Source organism: Athene noctua, chromosome 4 (assembly GCF_965140245.1).
Source record: "Athene noctua chromosome 4, bAthNoc1.hap1.1, whole genome shotgun sequence".
NCBI classification, from domain to species: Eukaryota; Metazoa; Chordata; class Aves; order Strigiformes; family Strigidae; genus Athene; species Athene noctua.
Window position 1 is genome coordinate 17,459,158 of NC_134040.1, and position 18,621 is coordinate 17,477,778.

The following is an 18,621-nucleotide window of genomic DNA, read 5'->3' on the forward strand; positions in this document are numbered from 1 at the left end:
TACTGGTTTTGGAGTTCATTCAAATACATTAAGCCTTGAAGATGTAAATAAAATAGCTGAGCAACTAGAAAATTACATAGAAAAAAAATAAGGTAATGTGTGTGGACTAGATTATTGTAGCTTCATGGAAACTGCTCTTCTGAGTCTTATCTCCATCTTCAAACTCTGTACAGGATTCTTGTTCCTGGACTCATACCGACAGACTAGGATATAGGTCTTGGCCTTATTATCTGATAGTTCATAGTATCTACTACTTGAAGACTTGATGAGAAATTACATTTTAAAAAGCTTGATATTAATTTAAAACCTACAAGGTTTTGCTCATTATTTCTGAGACAGCCTATTCAGCTCCTAGTCAGCAGCTACAGCAAAGTATGCTGACCCCATTGATGAGGTAATCAGTTATGCTGGATCAAAACAAACTAGTAACTAGAAAGAAAGGAAGTCTATGGGTTTACACAGAGCCAGAGAAAACAGAGAGAAAGAGCATTTAGCAAATGACACAGGACAAAACATTACATTTCCAGGTTCCAAGAAGATATATTTTAAATTTGTATGAAATATGATTTACAAAATCAATGTTCCTCTACGCTGGACAGCTTTACTCAGAGTGAATGAAGACAAACCAGGGCACACATCCAAAGCTGTGGTTCTACAGACATGTGGCACTCTGGAGCAGAGGTTTACATGCCAGCAGCTGCATATATCCCAACTAGCAATGATTTAGCATTCTGTGATGTCTAGAGCGTAAAAAACACAAGCTATACCTTTATATCACAACTATCGGGAATTCAGGTTTAAATTTTGCCTTTAAAGAGACTGTAGCACAGCTTGCTGCTGTGTGCACATTGAAGAATAAAAATGATTAATTCTGCCCATCAGTGAAGTTTTCGCTTATGAGTATCACAAGCCTTTGCTGTGTGCAGCAGAAAAAAAAATGAAAATCATTTTTATGCTTAGTTTCAAATCCTTATTTAATACCATGTAACAGTGCTAATTACTAAGCACTGGGAAGACTGAATAAAATATCATAAAATGCTGACTTAAAAAAACCAACCACAAAACAAAACACCTTAAGCCTAAATGCATTTACCGCATTATTTTAGTGCACGATTTTACAATCACGAGTTCAGAAAATATTTTAATGTTAAAATTAGCAGAAGAAAGTAATTGGGAAAGAAGTAAATCAAAATGGAAATACATCATGTAATACGAGCTCCCAGATGAGCTGAAAAAAAGAGCAGAATGATCAATTCCTCACTGCAAGAAAGACACGCAAAGATTGGCTTGGGAAAAAAAGATTTCCTTTTGGAATCACCACAGCGGGAGCCAGAGGAAGCTTTGCACCCAGAGACCTAATGTTGTCTGTTAAGCTAACAAAACTAGTCTGGAAGAAGAAAAAAAGTAAGACTTCATCTTTTCATCCCCTTCCACTTCATTGCTCATCTCCCTAGTGCTTATCTTGATCCCGGTTTTCTTTTTCTGAGGATTTTTTTCTCTCTCCCCCCCTTCCTTTCTTGCTTTTTTGATGCTGACAGGGGGAGCAGCATGGGTGCCTGATGCCAGCTGCGTACTAACAGGGACCCTGCCTTTCTCATTTGCATTGTCACATTCAGCAATTACAGAATATACCACAAAGGACCCAGAAGGGGTCAGTGATAGTAACAGCGCTGCAAATTCAGCATGGTCCTCCCAGCCTCACAAAGGATGGGTACTGAGTACTGCGGCTGCTGTAGGCCAGCCCAAGCGCTTGCCCGAGAGTCCAGTCATGCTAAGGGGATTGAAGACCTGAAAAAAAAGTCAATGCCTTGTGCCACAGGACAATTTGGAAAGAAAGCATGGAAATAGCCTACCTAAGCCAGCTGTTGGCTGCCCAGTTTGCCACGAGAATGTGAATGCAAAACTTGGTGTGACTGAGGAGGAATCCCCACTGGGGATTTCTGGAGAAGGTGCTCTGGGATGCCTCACCATGAGACAATGACAGCGTGGCTATAGTGATGTTGCCAAAGCACAACGGTCACTGTCTTGTACCAAACCACAGACTAAACTAACCATGAGAATACAGTATGCACAACATAGACATATTCTTGAATTTATACATGGAAAAATTCTAATGCAAGGTATTATTCCTCTGAAGTTTTATGCCATATTCTTCTTGCAGTTATACTACAGCAGACCTGCCCTGCACATCTCAGACTATAATTTGAACAGTACATTTTACACTAACACCACAGAAGCAACAATCAGCAATGGCTTATATTGGGAGAGTAAGTACAACTACAGGCTGTAAGGATGCAGTGAGAGAGATCTCATCACACATCTCAGTCCAACAAACTGTCACTCCTGAAGTTCAAAACACTCTGGGGGGTAGGACTCCATCCATAGGGAAGGTATTACAAGGTTCATAAGATAGACTGTCAGGTACAGCTCTACGTTAGGCAGAAAATAACTGCATCTCCTAGTGTCTTGTTATCTCAAAAAAGCATACTTACTCACAAAATTAAAAGAAAGAAAATCAGATATTGCTGGCCAAGTTAGCTTGGTGTATCATTGAGCAATTTGCCTCATTTTATCTACTAATGATATGTCTAGAAATAAGAAAAATCTGAATTTTAACCTTGAAATATAAACTCTACAAACCCATATTTCAGTGTATGCATTGTAAGCCCACACCAGGGAATACTTTCAAAAATAAAAATAAACTTCCAAACTTTGCATGCACTTTAAGGGTCAAAAAGCAATGGGAACAAATGCATTATTTAATCCTAAAAACCACACTAGATTCAGTGCAAGGCTGAGGAGCGAGCTCAGGCTCCCAGAGGCAAGTGAGGACTGCTTTGAGGGACTGCTGCAAAAAGGGCTGGAGCTGAGCTTTCTCTCAGCCCTGCCTCTGCCTTGAAGAGGTGGGAAGGTCGAAGAGCTGGAGAAGACAGGCAGCTCTTAATAAGAATGAGCTGCCATTTCTTCAGGAACAGTGAAGCAGAGAGGAAAAATGGTGGGGAACTTCTTCCTTACAAAAAATAAATCCATTATTCAAATCTCAGAACAAAGACTGTTAAAAACAGGGGCTATTGACACATTGCTTCCACTCTATGGTAAAACTTTTATCCTTTTTAAAGAAACATTGTTAACACCTACATTTTTATTACAGTCTCTGTGTTTCTCCTTCACCCTCATTAAGGGTTAGGTCCATTTCTTACCTGACCAACACAGGCTCTGCTTTCATTACCTTGACTCAGAGCTAACAGTAACTTTTAAAAAAATGCTCACAATAATCATCAGCTATGGTATGCTTACCCTGAGGTAGTTGAGGGTGAAGTTTGTCAGACCCATGCGAGTGATGTTTTTGGACAGCTGCTCCAGCACCTGAGGGTCTTGTGCCTAAACAACAGAGGAAAAAAGAATTTTCACTTTTCTTTTGGTCTATTTGTTTTTCTTTATGTGCTTGGTGGAATGCAGGGAGGGTTCTCTGAAAAGAGGTTCCACTCCTATGGAAAAATTACACATTGATGCTAAATTTATGTAATAAGCTACAGACTTCTGTTTGCATAGGAAAATGTAAATATTACGAAACTGGAGAAGAATAAAGACTATTTTCCAATATCTTCCTTCTGTCCCTGCTCATTCAAAAGACAGACCTAGGAGGTCCTGTCATGCACAGAGGTGCAAGTGAGCAGGGCCCCACCAAGGACCTTCCTGAGGGATCACAGCACGCTTTGAGCCTTCTGTTTGCTGGATGGGAAACCCAGAAGACTAAGCAGATAATGGCAGGAATAAAGAAGGTATTGGTTTCCTTTTGTGGATAAGAAACTGAAGCAGAGACAACTCATCAAGGCACCTTCAGCAGAGCTGATCACATAAGTGGCACTAAGCACCGTCTAGAGAACCCTTCTGGTCTAAGTTATTTTCCCAGAATTAAAGAGGAAAAACACCAAGTACAGTCCTCCTCTGACCCCAGCCAAGAACTTCACCTGTGAGACCAGCCTCCTCCTTAAAATGAGATTGATCTCATTACTACAATTAATACCTGCTGGTTGCTGGCTAATCTGCTTCCACTCTCTTTGAATTGCAGCAGCCCCCTAAATACATATTGTTGCTCATAAGACATCCTTGCTGTCCCTTAATGGGATACTGTTGAAGAGTTCAGAAGATCAGCCCTCTAAAATAAAAGATAACCTTGGGACAGAAAGGGTGGAGTAGGTTTTCAAAGGTATTTTCTTCAGGCCTGTAATAGCATTTTCAAAAAACTCCAAGCTTCTTAAGTTATTTAAAACTCCTCACTAAGAATGCATCAGCAATAGCATGGCCAGCAGGGACAGGGAAGAGATCGTAACCCCTGTACTCAGCACTGGTGAGGCCGCCCCTCGATTCCTGTGTTCAGTTTTGGGCCCCTCACTACAAAAAGGACATTGAATGACTCGAGCGTGTCCAGAGAAGGGCAACGAAGATGGTGCAGGGTCTGGAGCACAGGTCGTACGAGGAGCATCTGAGGGAACTGGGGGTGTTTAGTCTGGAGAAGAGGAGGCTGAGGGCAGACCTCATCGCCCTCTACAGATCCCTGAAAGGAGGGTGCAGAGAGCTGGGGATGAGTCTCTTTAACCAAGTAATAAGCAACAGGACAAGAGGGAATGGCCTAAAGTTACACCAGGGAAGGTTTAGACTAGTTATTAGGAAGCATTTCTTTACAGAATGGGTTGTTGGGGGTTTGAATGTGCTGCCCAGGGAGGTGGTGGAGTCCCCATCCCTGGAGGTGTTTAAGAGTCGGGTCGACATAGTGCTGAGGGATATGGTGTAGCTGGGAACTGTCAGTGTTGGGTTAATGGTTGGACTGGATGATCTTCAAGGTCTTTTACAACATAGACGATTTTGTGATTCTGTGAATATATCTTTATCTATGGATATCTAAGTAATTTAAAGGCAGGTGTTTGGGCCTGTGTTCTTACCCTTTATAAAACCATAGTCCTACAATTAATTTTGTACCTAGAGCACTACTAGTTGGTATGATTCTACAGTGCAGAACAGTTGCAATAAGACTCTGTCCTTTATTTCTCTGCAAAGATTTACCTCATAGTATTTTGACTTCAAATTGTAGAATATTTAATATTTTAATGTTCTGTTGTGTGTGTTTTCATTCAATTACAAAAGAAAAGTGCTGAAATGTGAAAAAAATCTGGATTAGAATTCTAAATATTTCTAAGTGAATATATGGTAATTAGTTATTTTCTGCCTCATGCAAGGGTAACATTAGTTTGTTTCATTTAAAGAGTAAATATAATTTATACATACAATGATGAAAATTCACTGACTTCAGTGTAGTTCATATCAGTAAGAACAGATTTTGGACCCAAATCATACAGAACACCAAATGGGATTAAAAGGAAAACTATGTGCTAAAACAAAATGAAAACATAGCAACACTGGCAACAATAGAGCACTGAGAAACAGGGGAGTGATGAAAGAACTTGTAAATGGATGTAGTTGCAGGCAAAACAAAATATTTATAGTTAATTGCCTTGGGTGTGGAATTTGCTGGAGTTCTTCATAAAACTAATCTCATCTCTTTGCATTAGGTCAAGTGAAAAAAGGATTACTTACATGCATGGCTAGAATGCTGCGTGGGACTAGTTCTCTGTACTGTCTAATAGTAAAGTGCCATGTTTTTATTCTCATAAGATCATCAAAAGTAAACTCCAAGATAAGACGTCCTTCTGTGCATACCTAGAATACATAAAATGCATGAAATAAATTCCCAGGAATTCTGTTTTCAGTGGTATTGTATCATCGATTAAACAACATTCAAAAATATCAGAGCAGTATTCTATTGTTCATCTCTGCTAGATTGTTTCTCATTCTCTTGGGGAGAAAAAAAACAAATGTGGGAAAATGACTTCATAGGCCTTACCATGGAGACAGTAACTTATAATACTATAGATTTTATAGCATTCTACAAACAGAATATTGTGTGCGCTAAATCTTATTTATTGCATCAATTCTCTTTCCCTCACAGTTTGCTACTGCTAATTAATGACTGAACCTTGCAGTGGAGGTGGCTGTGGTGCAACTGCATGCACTTGATGTCAAATTGCTGAACCAGTCATTCCCAACCTGTTTCATTGCCCTTTCCTTACAATAGCTTGGCATATAAACCTTCCTTTCATGTCCAGTTGGAGTGTGCAGTATCCTGAATGCCTGTGGCCAAGCCTGATTTTTTTCTTACTTTTTCCTTGTCTTTTCAAAGTGTTCTTATCTTTTCCAGGCATTTTATCCCATTTTTATTTTTCTTACATTTCTTATCTACTTTTATTAATCCCCCCTTCCAAGGAAAGCCAGATGGGGTGTCTGTCATTGGGCTGTATGAGCGGCATTGCCATGGCAGGTTTGAGAGCCAGGGGAGCAGAGGAGAGGTTGCAGTCATGGACAATGGAGCTGCTTCTGCAAAAAGTGGCCCGTGCAGCTTTGAGAGGGCTCTTGTTTAAAAAGGAGAGAAAATATGGAAGGAATAAATGCAGCAAGTGGATACTACTTGGAAACGAAAAATAAAATTAATTACTGGGGACTTTTAAACAATTGTCCACAACTTTATGAGGAAAAAATGCTGCAGCTGTGATCTTCTTTAATGTGCAAAATACACATTCGGCATGGTATCTTGACTAGGGGTACCATGGAGTACTGTAAATGATGCCTGATCTGAAAATTAACTACCTCTGTCGTTGATTTTTTTTTTTTCCTAACAACTCCTGTTCAAAGTAAACTTGCAAGTGCAGAGTACAGAGATACTGTGGAAACAGGGTGTAACAGCTTTCAAAATAAAAGGTTTCTGCAACTTTAATATTCCGCAACTAATATTTGATTGAACAACTAGCCATCCCAGATTCAGTTGAGAATGTTGAGCCTTTTTACAAGTCCCAGCTCAGACTTGGCTAGCTCCCACTTGGGCAACACATGGCTTTTCTGGTTAACAGTTCACTTAACGTCATCATAGTTTTTCCTCTTGGTTGTTTCTGCAAGAACATGTAGGTAATTTTAACAAGCATACTACATAGACAAATTACTGTAGACCTATGAAGGAGAATCTTGCAACAGGTTCTCATCTGCCCTTGTCAACACACCTTAGTGATGACTTCAAATTTTTAATGTGACTTATTTTGTCATTTGACCTTGATTTCGATTTTCACAACGCTTGCACTATGATGAGAAATTACACAGGGGTACACATGCAAACACATAAGAACTCATACAAGAAGAAAAAAAAATTATATTAATGTTACTGTGTTGAGGCCAAAGATCCTGATTACTGACCAGTTATCAGGTTTAAACATTTTTTTAATAATACTTGTGGCTTCTCAAATGTTTCTTCTCTTAAACTGAAAACCCCACAGCTTTTAACAGATTTATTTTATGCACTGGCATTAACAAATTTTAATAGAAAAACTGAAACACATTCCTCATAACACAGTGGTAAAAATTTATATATCTTACAAAGGAATTTAATTTCCTTATGTAGAGCAGAATTTTACGCATTGCTTTTAATCAATAAAATTGGCGCAGTTCTTATTTTAAATGGGCCTCTTTTTTTTTTTTTTTTTTAAAGCTGCCTTTTACATAGAATCCAAAAAATCAAAAGGGTCTCCAATTAAGAAAACATTTTCTGTTGTGCTGAATTCATGTTACCGTACTGTGAGCTCTGACATTTTGTTTCTGTGGTAACCAAAATCAGCTGATTAGTTGGCATGGCAACAGAAAAGATGTAATCCCAGCAGACACACTCTAATCAATGCCCCCAGCACAGATGGTCTCCGGAGGATCAACAAGAAAGAGGCTGGCAGGCATTCAGTGTATCACGTGGTTGCTCTAGACTAGGCCAGGAAAAAACTAAAAAAGAACATTTCTCAAACTAACCAATAGCTTTTTAACCCCTTCACTGCACTTATTAATTGTAGGAATTTCAACTTAGGTGTGAGCAGCACCTGTGAAAACCAACTTTAGTCCTGTGCCTTTTTTCTCAGAATCTCACTTTCCTAACACCAGGGCATGTTTTACAAGTCTTCCCCTTTTATTAACTACCATTTTTCAAACCTGAGTCGTTGCTTGAAAAGAAACCTAAAGCTTATACAAGTCTGGGAAATGCCTGAGATTGTTAGTAAGAATTAAAATCACCGAGTTTCAAGGGCTTCACCTATAAAATCCATCTGATGGCTCCACAGTTGGGCACAGCAAGAGAACCGTTCAAATACGGGCTGCTCACTGCTCTAGTGGTGAAGGCAAAGACCGCTTCTGCCAATCTACTGGGAAATATAAACATCACTAACTGCAGAAAAACAGTTTGCCTGCACATGAAGTTGGACTGTCTGTTAGCATGGTGAAAACGGAGACTTAGGAGGACTCCTAAAGCATTCCTTTACCTGGAAGAAAAAATGAAGCACCTGCCAGGTAAACAAACACAGTAGTCAGGGCTTCAGTCTCTTCTTTTACAACACTTAATTAATGCCATTAAACTGTATTAAATTCTTTATAGTATTTATTTATACCTTGGTAAAACAAGTTTTAACTGTGTGACACTTTACAAGGATCTCTTGCCCTCTAAAGACAAGCTGGACTATTGATATTTTTACATGACATGTTCTAGCAGTATTTGTCTGAGAAAAATTGGAAACACCATTTTATATATTTGTCCAATACTGCAGTATGCAGCGAGTTGCTCCAACTAGGAAAATGTTGAAATGAATAAAGTGCAGCTGTGGGTTCCTGGTGCAATACACGATGAGAACTGTTTCAGTCCATTAAATGAGAAGTTAGTGAACGTGCAGCTTAGAAGTTTTTTGTGAAACTGAAACAGCTGTTAACAAATATAGTTAGTTTTTATTTTTGCATTAAAAAAACCCTTCATGGTAGTTTCACTGGGTCAAATTCATGATCTAAGGAGCTACACAGTCCATTGGAGTGCTGCTTATTATGGGAGGTCTGCTTTGTTCCACTGCTGATGCTGTGAGAGTAGGAGTTTACCTTTGGGTACATGATCTATGCCCTTGGTATCTCTGCTAGAAGTTACACATGCACAGCTGAGACAACATTCAGCTCTAACTTATTTCTGAGAGAGTAATATATTTTTTCTCCTTTATTCCACCAACTACTGTGTTTTATTGCAAATATGCTCTTACTAACACACACATTTTTAACACACAGCTATTAAAAATAAACCCCCCTCACTTTTCTCCTGGAATCCAAATCACACCCCCACCTGAACTTTTCTACTGGGATACAGAGGTTTATATAGGAATCTGCAACAGAAACTGCCAGGGCCGCAGCTGACGGAGAGACTCACTGCACACAACAGGATGGTGCTACGGGAGGCGACTGTGACCCCCCTGACACAAGGAGCGCACCTAGCCTGGTCCCTGCTGCCAGACTATCTTTGACTTGCTGGATACTGGCCTCCTTTCTAAAGTAAAACCACTGTAATGTGCTGCCATGATAAGTAAAATAAGCTAATTGAACTGAAAAAAACATGTTGTATTCACTGATTCAAAAAAACCCTACCTTTCTATTTGCTATTGCATTAAAGCTAACATGAAGGGAAATGACACAGAAGTTGCTTTAAGGAGCACCACAGAGAAGCAACTATTGTATACCCTCATCGCGTCCTCTGCACATGGCCAGCACGCACAACTCCTCATGAGCTGTGAGGTGGCAAAGAGGTGCTACCTAGGAATGTCTGGTCTCTTTGCATCTCTCTCTCTGTTTGTGTCTATGTAAGTCACAGGGGGCTGGAAGGGGAGAGCTGAAACGACGACACCATTAAACACACACCTCCCAGCTCATCAGTGCTCTGCACACCAGCAGCTTCCTCTCCCTCTTCCTTAAGCCCCACTCGAGGAGCCATGAGGATGGCAAGGAAGACCTTACAAAGGGATGGGACTCACATACATGCTGAAACAGTGTAAGCCATGTGGGTCCTAGTCATGATGCTGTCAACAGCTGGTGCCTTTTTTGACTCTAAAACCTCCACAGTCCTGCAGGGCAAGGGCAACATAGATGGGTTATCTCCTCCTGATGCTCCTTTTCCTTTTGTGCTTTTCTCCATGAAAAGGTTAAAATTCATATAGATGAACAAGATAGAAAATCATAATTTCCTCTTAATTTATGAAAGGGGACATTTCCATTTTAAAAATCAGTTTACTGATTTTTTTAATATAAGAAATTTTTTATTTTAATTTGTATTTCCCACTTTTTTTGGTGATTTTTATAAATATATGGCATTCAGTTTAATTACAGGACTAGAAGAGGCCAAGATAATTCACTATCAATTACAAATATTGAATATTCACTAACTGCCTGATCCAGAGCATGTTTAAATCAATTGACTCCCTCCATTGACTTCACTGCCCTTTGGACCAGCGTCCTACTGTATTAAATCACTATTTTCCTAGAGATTTATAGTCCTTGGGCTGGGTAAGTATCAAATGCGACACACACCATCCCAAATGGTAGGTACCTGCAATGCAAAATCTCACTGTTGCTTTAAAATCAAGCCCAGAGAAAAGGAGATGGGCAGGTTGAATTTAATTCATGTACATCTGATGGTTCTGGCAACCTGGCATTATGTGCTTCTCTTGCAATCTTTCTGGGAGAATTGCAGAGGATGCCCACAGAATTTTCCAGTCACGTAATGAATATAGAAAATAGTAATTAAATGGCTTCAAGGGTTTTCAGTATTAGAAATAATCTCAGTCTACCAGAAAAATGCAACAGCCAGTATTTTTCACCCTTATACACACTGAAAAAGAAAAAGAAAAACCAACAACATGCTTTATTGAGTCTTCCCTGTTACCTTGGTAAACATGGGTTTTCCATGCTGAGTGACCATGGTGCATTGATCACAGTCCACTGTGATGGATGAGTTGTGGTATGACTCTTTTGAGTGCTTGAGAATGTAATACAGGTCTGTTACACCTCCTTCAAAGACAGTGCTAAAATAACGAGGAATGAGGGTCCTTCCAATTGCTGTGAGGAAAATACAAAGCAGAATTCAGCAAATGCTCTAGGTTACAAAATCTCAAACCATTTGCTAACAGAACATGAATAATTTTAAGTGCAATGAAATCAAACTTTCATTTAACGAATATAATACATGTTCTCTGTCTGCTGTAGAAATGAAGTTGCGCCTGCTCCCATTGAAATCAATGAAAATGGCTTACTCCATTCAGAGGGAGCAGGCTCATCTTATTTAATCTTTTTACATTGATGGTGAGTTAGAGTCACTCTTGAAACCATCTGCAAGGTTTTTTGTCCCAAAGTAATTATTATACAGAAAGCCACATGGTGTCAATTATGACTGAAAGTTGGATATTACTCATAAATGTATAAATACAAGTGGTGAGCATTTACAGAAATATACTCATATACCCAAAAAGGCAAAGCACATTTATATAGGGGGGTTGTGTACACATATATGTTTGTCTGCATGTGGGCACGTGTATATTTATATATACCCACCCACACATACACACACACACATGTGCACACACACTCTGGAATAGGAGGCCTTACTGCTGAGAAATCAGAGTTCTGGGGATCAAAGAAGGATCAGAGAATGCAATATGATATATGTTACACAATATATGACTACCCAGAGGTCTATCTGAGATGTCTCTTTACACCAGAATTATTTATGTCATAGGCTAGATAGCCTAAACAGATGCCTGAACTAGCCTATATGCACACTTAAACCCCAAACTATGGACTCAATATACCCAATTCTGCAGTACTTACTCAGGCAAAACCCTCACTGAAGTCACACCTCTCACTTCAATAGAGTTTCAAGTAAGTACTACAAGGTCTAATTCCAAATAAGTAATCGTAATAGTGAGCTTCTGAGTGTACTTCAGATGCACAAACAAGCAGAAACACTGACATCAAAGGCAATTATTTCATATGCAACCGATGTTTTCCATCTTCTTTTTTACAGATAAATTTGGATGCAACCACAAGCCTGGTATGACAGAACACTTCAGTTTATAATAGACCGATACTTCCATACCAAATGAGTCATTGCTTTGTATGCATTAATCAACCTACAGTAATTCTGAGTGGTGGATACATAAAAATTGCCTCAATTTTACAGAGGGAAAAACCAAGTGATCTAAGCTGTGTTTTGGAAGAATGGGACAGAAAAGTCACCATCAATAGGCAAGATTAGAGTTTATTAATTCCTAATTCTTATTTGTCTATTAGGACTATGTGGTGACTCATGCCTCCCTCATTTGCGGTGTACTTTTGAGAGTAATTTCTAAAAAAATTATTTTCATAGGAATTTTGCCAGCATATGAACAAAGGCTTCTGACCCTAAAAATGTATTTGCAAGTGGGTGTTGTAAATTAAAAAGTATGGCGTTTTCACAGTAGTTCTGTGAAAACGGTTTCTGCTCTGTGCATTACAATGTGGAATATTGCATGTGCAGTCATAACGCACATTATATAATGAAAATACACAAATATAGAAAATTAGGACTTCTTAAAGCTTTTGCTGTAATATTAGACATTAATGCAATTTAATGTACAAAAATATACCACACTCTCTGGAAGTGGCTGACAATTCAAGGAATATGTTGAACAACTATTTTACGACTCCAGCTCCTAAAAATACCCACCCACTCACCATGCATATATTAATTTTCTACAGTCTTTTAATTTAATTTAGAAAAACTGAAGTCCAGTGTATCAGCATAGGACTCAACTCAGACTTTAACTCAAATTTCTCCATGTTGGTATGGCATATACTAAAACGTGAAATTTACCCATCAATTTAATTTCTTGCTCCCCTAAGGCTAATTAGTGCAAATTAAATTTCCTGCTAATCATCTTAAGCAGCAAATGTGTGATATGAAAATCCAGCATTCCTACTGATTGTGATAAACCTCTATTCACATGACTTACGCACTGCATAAATATCTTGAAACTATTTTAACTGCAGTTTACAGACCGTTCCCAAAGTAGCATGGTCATATGGTGTTGCTTTTTGCCTTGTATTCACAGCTACAACACATTAAAGAAGGCTAGAAATACATTAAATGCCTTATTCTAATTTCTTTTCCTAGTAAGCATTATCTGTGTTTGCCACGGGGATATGCTACTGTGAACAACAAAGTGGAGGACCAAAAGGATGAAGAGGAATAGAGGTGCACACACGGGTATGCCCCATGCAACCTGATTTTCAATGACAGATGCACATGCAGACCCTGTGTGTAGAATTGAAAATAGCTAGTGCAAATGTCCAGTATAAATGATTATAGCTAATATTCAGCTCCAGAAGAAACAATAACGGAAACCTGTATTAAGAAGCTGACCTGTCCTCAGCTCATCATGTTGCCTTACCACAGAAGACTGAAGCAGGTTCAAGGTTTTGGTTCTCTTTTTGAAGCACTCAATGGCTTAAAAAGATCACTTAATTTCTAGCATAAACATGAAACTCTCTATAGCAGTAACAAAGCTTATTTGTGCAGGAGATGGCATTTCCAAAAACAACAGGCTGTAGAACAGCTCTTCTAAAGTCTAGGGATCATCACAAACTTTATGCATTTTAAGTGCAAAGGACTTTTCCTTAATTTTTTTCTCCTCCAAAATACAATTGTGTATACAAGAATTCAAGCACATATGTCTGCACACCCCCATCTCTGATGCATGCATACATACAATCCTTTCCTGGCCATAGGAATATGAATATGGCAAACATGCTTTTCCTTCCTTTTTTGCAGTGGATGGACATGCTCAGGTGTGGATGTACACACTCCACCTGTGTCTGCCACTGTACATCTCAACAGGATTTTAGCAACACCATATATCTTCTGCCTAAATCAGCTGAAGCTACGTCCTAGGAGGACTCCAAGTAATATGAAGGCCACATTATGGGACAACTTGATACTTGTGGCCACTTCAGGACGTAGTTTAGCCACCCTTGTACCAGTGAAGTGAACTCACACCTTGCAGAGCACAGAGCAAGATGTACGCTACCTTAGTCTTGGGTTTGCAATTCCCCAGAGGCAGTTACAGACAATAATGGAAAGTATAGTCTAAAGAGGATATGGTGTAATATCTAATCACACCAACAGGGCTGAATGAAGCTTTACGTGCTACTGCTGTTGGGATTCCTTCATGGTTTAAGAGTGTGGCTTTTAGTCCACAGAATACACTTTTAAGAATGTATCTCTGTGCATGGTTTTGTAGGGCTCTACCTCCTACACCACACTTCCCTAAAGGAGCATCCTATGGACATTCTTAGAGCCAGCACACAGATCTTTGCCATAGGAGCTCCAAGACATTTGCAGTGGCAGCTGGAGTATGGGGAGACTCTTGTAATTTCCTTTCCTGTTGTCAGGGCCCTGACAGCACCCTAAGAGCACCCTTGCTTCAGGGTTGGGCTGGCAGGCAGGTTTTCTTTCCAGCTTCTCAGGGGGGGATCCTTGCCCAGCTACTGCAAGGCTTTTTGCCTACATTCTCATGGAGCTCCCTGCAACCGATCTTCTTCCAGTCCTGTTTCCTATCCAACTGTTGCTCTTCACTCTTTCTCCAATCTCTTTGCTCACCTACTCGCATGACCCAGTCCTACATTTTCTTACCTTATGGTTGGTTGCTTTGCATGGTTATCTTCCAAGTTCACTGTTCAACTCCCAGTATCTCCCTGTCTTTTCTTCTCTTCCCCTCCCTGCATGCTGCCCCTTTTTCTCTTGCTGAAGGAGGCTCACTAACTCTTCCCAAATCCACGCTATTTCCTCATTCTCCTTACTTAAGCAGGCACAGCTATCTAGTCTCAGTCTCCTTGTTCTCCTCCACTCACCCCAAAATGACAGCTTCACACACACTTTCTCAGTGCCCTTCCTACCAAGCCAGGCTGCCCCTGCTTGTTGTCCCAGGCTCCCTGCCTGAGCAGCCTAAGTCCTGCTTCTGGATCTTGATTTTGTGTTTCCCCCCCAGGATTCTCTCTCTGTCCTTTTCCTCACTCTGCCTCCTCCTAACAGCAGATTCTTTGCCAGATGAACTCCATCTCCCATTCCTTCTTCAGCTTCTCATCCAGCCAGGGACCAGACAAGAGGACCTCTTCCTTCTGTGCCCCCCATCCAGCCAAACATCTCCCTGTTCCCGGTCTTTTTCTCATAGACTTCCAACTCTCCTTTGCTTAATCATCCTTCATCTTTTCCTCTCACCTCCCAGTTACTATTTCTCTCCCCTCTCTCACATCACAATGTCACCTTGCCCTGATTTTTTCCCTTCTTTTTTTTCCCCCTCATTTTCCCTCTCTTTCCTCCACATTCAAGTTGCTTCCTTTCGAGGGCCACCTGGATCCCAGGCACATCCGCCAGCAGTGCAGGAGAAGGAAGGGCTTCCTGCTCTCGCATGCAGCACGGGCTGAGCCTTCCCTGCCGGCTTTGCAGTGGAAATGTCCATGACTTCACACAGCCCTGAGGTACAAGCCCCACTGGGCTCCTACGAGGAGCCTTACTATGCTCCTGGAAAAGGGATTCCTTGGAAATTCTAGCTGTCAAACTCTGGTAAAACCTGCACCAAGTACTTGAGAATTGGTGGGTTTTTTTTCCCCAAAAGATTTATAAATTTGCTAAATTCAGTCAGATTTTCACAAAGAGGACAAAAGGTAAACCCCTGCTTCAAAGGTGAGCAACCCTACTCCAAAGCATATGGATTCTTGGGCATTTAAAAAACAAAGTTGCAAGACTTTTTCAGCATGGACACAACAATACTTTTCCATTTAGGGGGGAAGAAGAAAACCCTTTTGGCTTAAATAAAAAAGAACTATCTAAACCCCAAAACAATTTCAGCTTTATTGGCTTAAATTTGGTGATATAATAAATAAGTAGAAAGAAGACCTTTTAATGGGACTTATCAAACAATATTAATAATAGATGCTATATCATCTGCCTGCAAGAATACATTAAAACAGCCATGACTGCTGGGGCTCTGAGCCTAATATTAAGGTTTAGGAAAGCAGATGTAGCTTCATACCTGAAACTATAAAAATACTAACCTGCTCTTACTGTCACATTACACAGAAAAAAACCTTTTTATAGTGTGAAATATGACACTCTTAATTGTAAGATACTGGATATACCAGAAAGAAAATTCACCTGCCCCTCAGCATTCAGGCAATAATTCCAGATCACTGGAATGCTGCTTTAATTTATCATTTTGTTCTGGGCAGCATCCTTCATCCCTAGCTGAGTATCTGAGGATATACTATTTCCCATGAGAAATGGGCACTGCCCCTTAATGTTTGCTTCATTTGTGCTAATAAATCCCGAGACAGCAAAGCAAATTGACAAAGATCAGCTGGATTTAGCAACAGGTAATATTTATATCAAAATGTCTATAAGAAAGGCATATCTGAAGTGACTACTTTGCACAAAACATAACACTGTAATTCACTGGAATGACGTACCTTTAGCCTATTCAGTGCTGTAACAGCTTGACTATATGTGATTCTGTATACTTTTTCAGTGGATCAGAGACCTAAAAACAATTTTGGAACTGAAGTAAGACAGGTAGATTTGTGAGACTCCCCCAAATATGAGTGGTCCAGAAATCAATTAATTCAATCTATGAATATAGGCAAGAAGTTTTATAGGTCAGTAACTAACAGGAATTCTAAAAAAAAAAAGGGGGAGGGGAGGTGTGCACTTAGGTCATGCTCCTGCTTTTTGGCCTGAGCATGCAACAATACTGATTAGGGTGCTCCTCCGTCATTTTGATCCTAGCAATCATTATTTTCATGCTGTCCTTTTATTTATTTCCCCTTTTAAATACGTTTGCCTGAGTGTAAAATACTTTATTCTCTCAGGAATATGTTCAAGTCTAAAATTATTTTTCCACCCCAAATGGAGCCAAAAAGTTCAGTCATCTCTAGGTGGCAACTTGTGAAGTTCAGGGTTTTTGCAAGCCTCAGACTAGCTATCGGCAGAAAGCCAGTTTAAAAAATAGTTTGTAATGTAATTGTGGTACCACCACACACCATGTGGTGGTGATGGCACTGTTGGTTTGGGTTATTTCCCAAGGAAGATTTGAATAAAATAGAAAGTAAACATGTTTTTCTAGTTCACAGGAAACTGGTATTATTTGTGGGCTAGGAATAGAAGAACACTTCCTCCCTTTGTGTCCCAAAGATAGGCTGTCAAAATCTCAATGGCCTCTCTACAGAATGAAGGTTCATGGCCTCTTTGCAGAAGCAAGGCTTGATAGTAAACCCCTCCTTTCTCATTAAACCGCTCATATGTTGCCTTTACAGTATAAGCTCTCATGGGCAGAGACTTGGATTTAGCATATACACCATGTAAGATAACTGCCAAGTTGGTATAGAAGTGAAACAATGGAAGTGTTAATCAGTGAAATAAAAAAATTGAGTTTATTGTTTCCAGGCTGGTTTTTGCAGCTCTGAATCCTGTCAAGCCCTATGTATTCAATTAGAGCTAGGATATAAAATAAGTAATAAAACAGACACAAATAAAAACATAAAATATAAAAAGCCTTTAAAAGTTCCACAGAATCAGCAACAGAATTAAAAAAAATCCTTTGCCTATAGTTTAAACGAGTTCTGTCTGGAAGCTCTGGTGAAGCCTGCAGCTGACTATCTCATCAGTGTGCTATACATGGGCTTGAGGAACTCCACTGGTTGGGGCTGTGGGTTTTTTTAGCTCCCAACACAAAATGTTGAGCTGTCCTGTAAAGCTCTAGGCAGACCATAAAAGTCTCTTGCTTGAGAGATTATCATAGTTTGATCTCAGTAATTAAATGGAGATGCTACAACTAACTCTCCCTCAGCCAGATGTGTAAGGGCTAGGGAAGCCAGGAGATGACTTCCCATTGATTGCAAATGAGCTTTCTTGAGCACCGCAGAAAAAAGCATGAGCATTCTGTTAATTGTCAATTGACATCTCTGGGCATGGCTAATTGACATCTATGTGGGCCAGAGCTTGGCATGTTCCTTTATGTATGTTTTTTTAACTGAAATAAATCAGTACACACAAAGCAAAACTTAATGGAGCTACATAGTGATATCACTGCTTTTATTCTGCCTATACTTCTATTTGCCCAAATTTTTCCCAGTGAAACAGCACATCAGGTGTATTCCCTCCCAGACACAGTCCATCTGACTGGGACGTGGAGGGAGAGATCCCTCTGTGGAGCTAGACAACAGTAAAGCCCCAGTTTTCAGTACTGTGGCTCTGGAAGAGCTGCAAGGCAGGCTGCTTGTGGGAATGCTCCTCCACCTTTATAAGACCTTGTCTGGTGAGTGTATTCAAACCCAAACAACATGAATCTGTCAATTCCCAGGAAAAGCTACTGTCAGATGGCACAAAAGGCAGTGAAAAGACAGTCTAATAAGTCCAAATTCTGTCTCAGAGACGTGTGGGCCATGTTGATTAAACCACCCACATGTATCCAAGACAGAATCTGGCAAACATAGACCTGTCCTTTTTTTTCTCCCTATCTGGTGGGTATGATTGGGCTCCTATCATTTAGACTACTTACAGAATAAAAATTATAATGTATGATTAATTTCCACTTATATGAATTTTCTAGTTATTTATTCAAATTAAATATTAAGTAAAATTAAATGGTT

At 39.8% G+C, this 18,621-nt stretch overlaps 1 protein-coding gene across 8 annotated transcripts in view; it reads right to left on the minus strand.

The window, feature by feature from the left end:
- The window catches only part of LDB2 (LIM domain binding 2), a 219,723-nt gene that overhangs the window by 42,235 nt on the left and 158,867 nt on the right, over nt 1–18,621 (minus strand). For all 8 annotated transcript variants that reach the window (XM_074903768.1, XM_074903766.1, XM_074903767.1 and 5 more), the window contains exons 3-5: nt 10,829–11,001; nt 5,596–5,718; nt 3,298–3,381 (exon numbers count right to left, since the gene is read on the minus strand). In XM_074903768.1, coding sequence (XP_074759869.1) covers nt 3,298–3,381; nt 5,596–5,718; nt 10,829–11,001 — 380 coding nt within the window. The remainder of the gene's footprint in view (nt 1–3,297; nt 3,382–5,595; nt 5,719–10,828; nt 11,002–18,621) is intronic.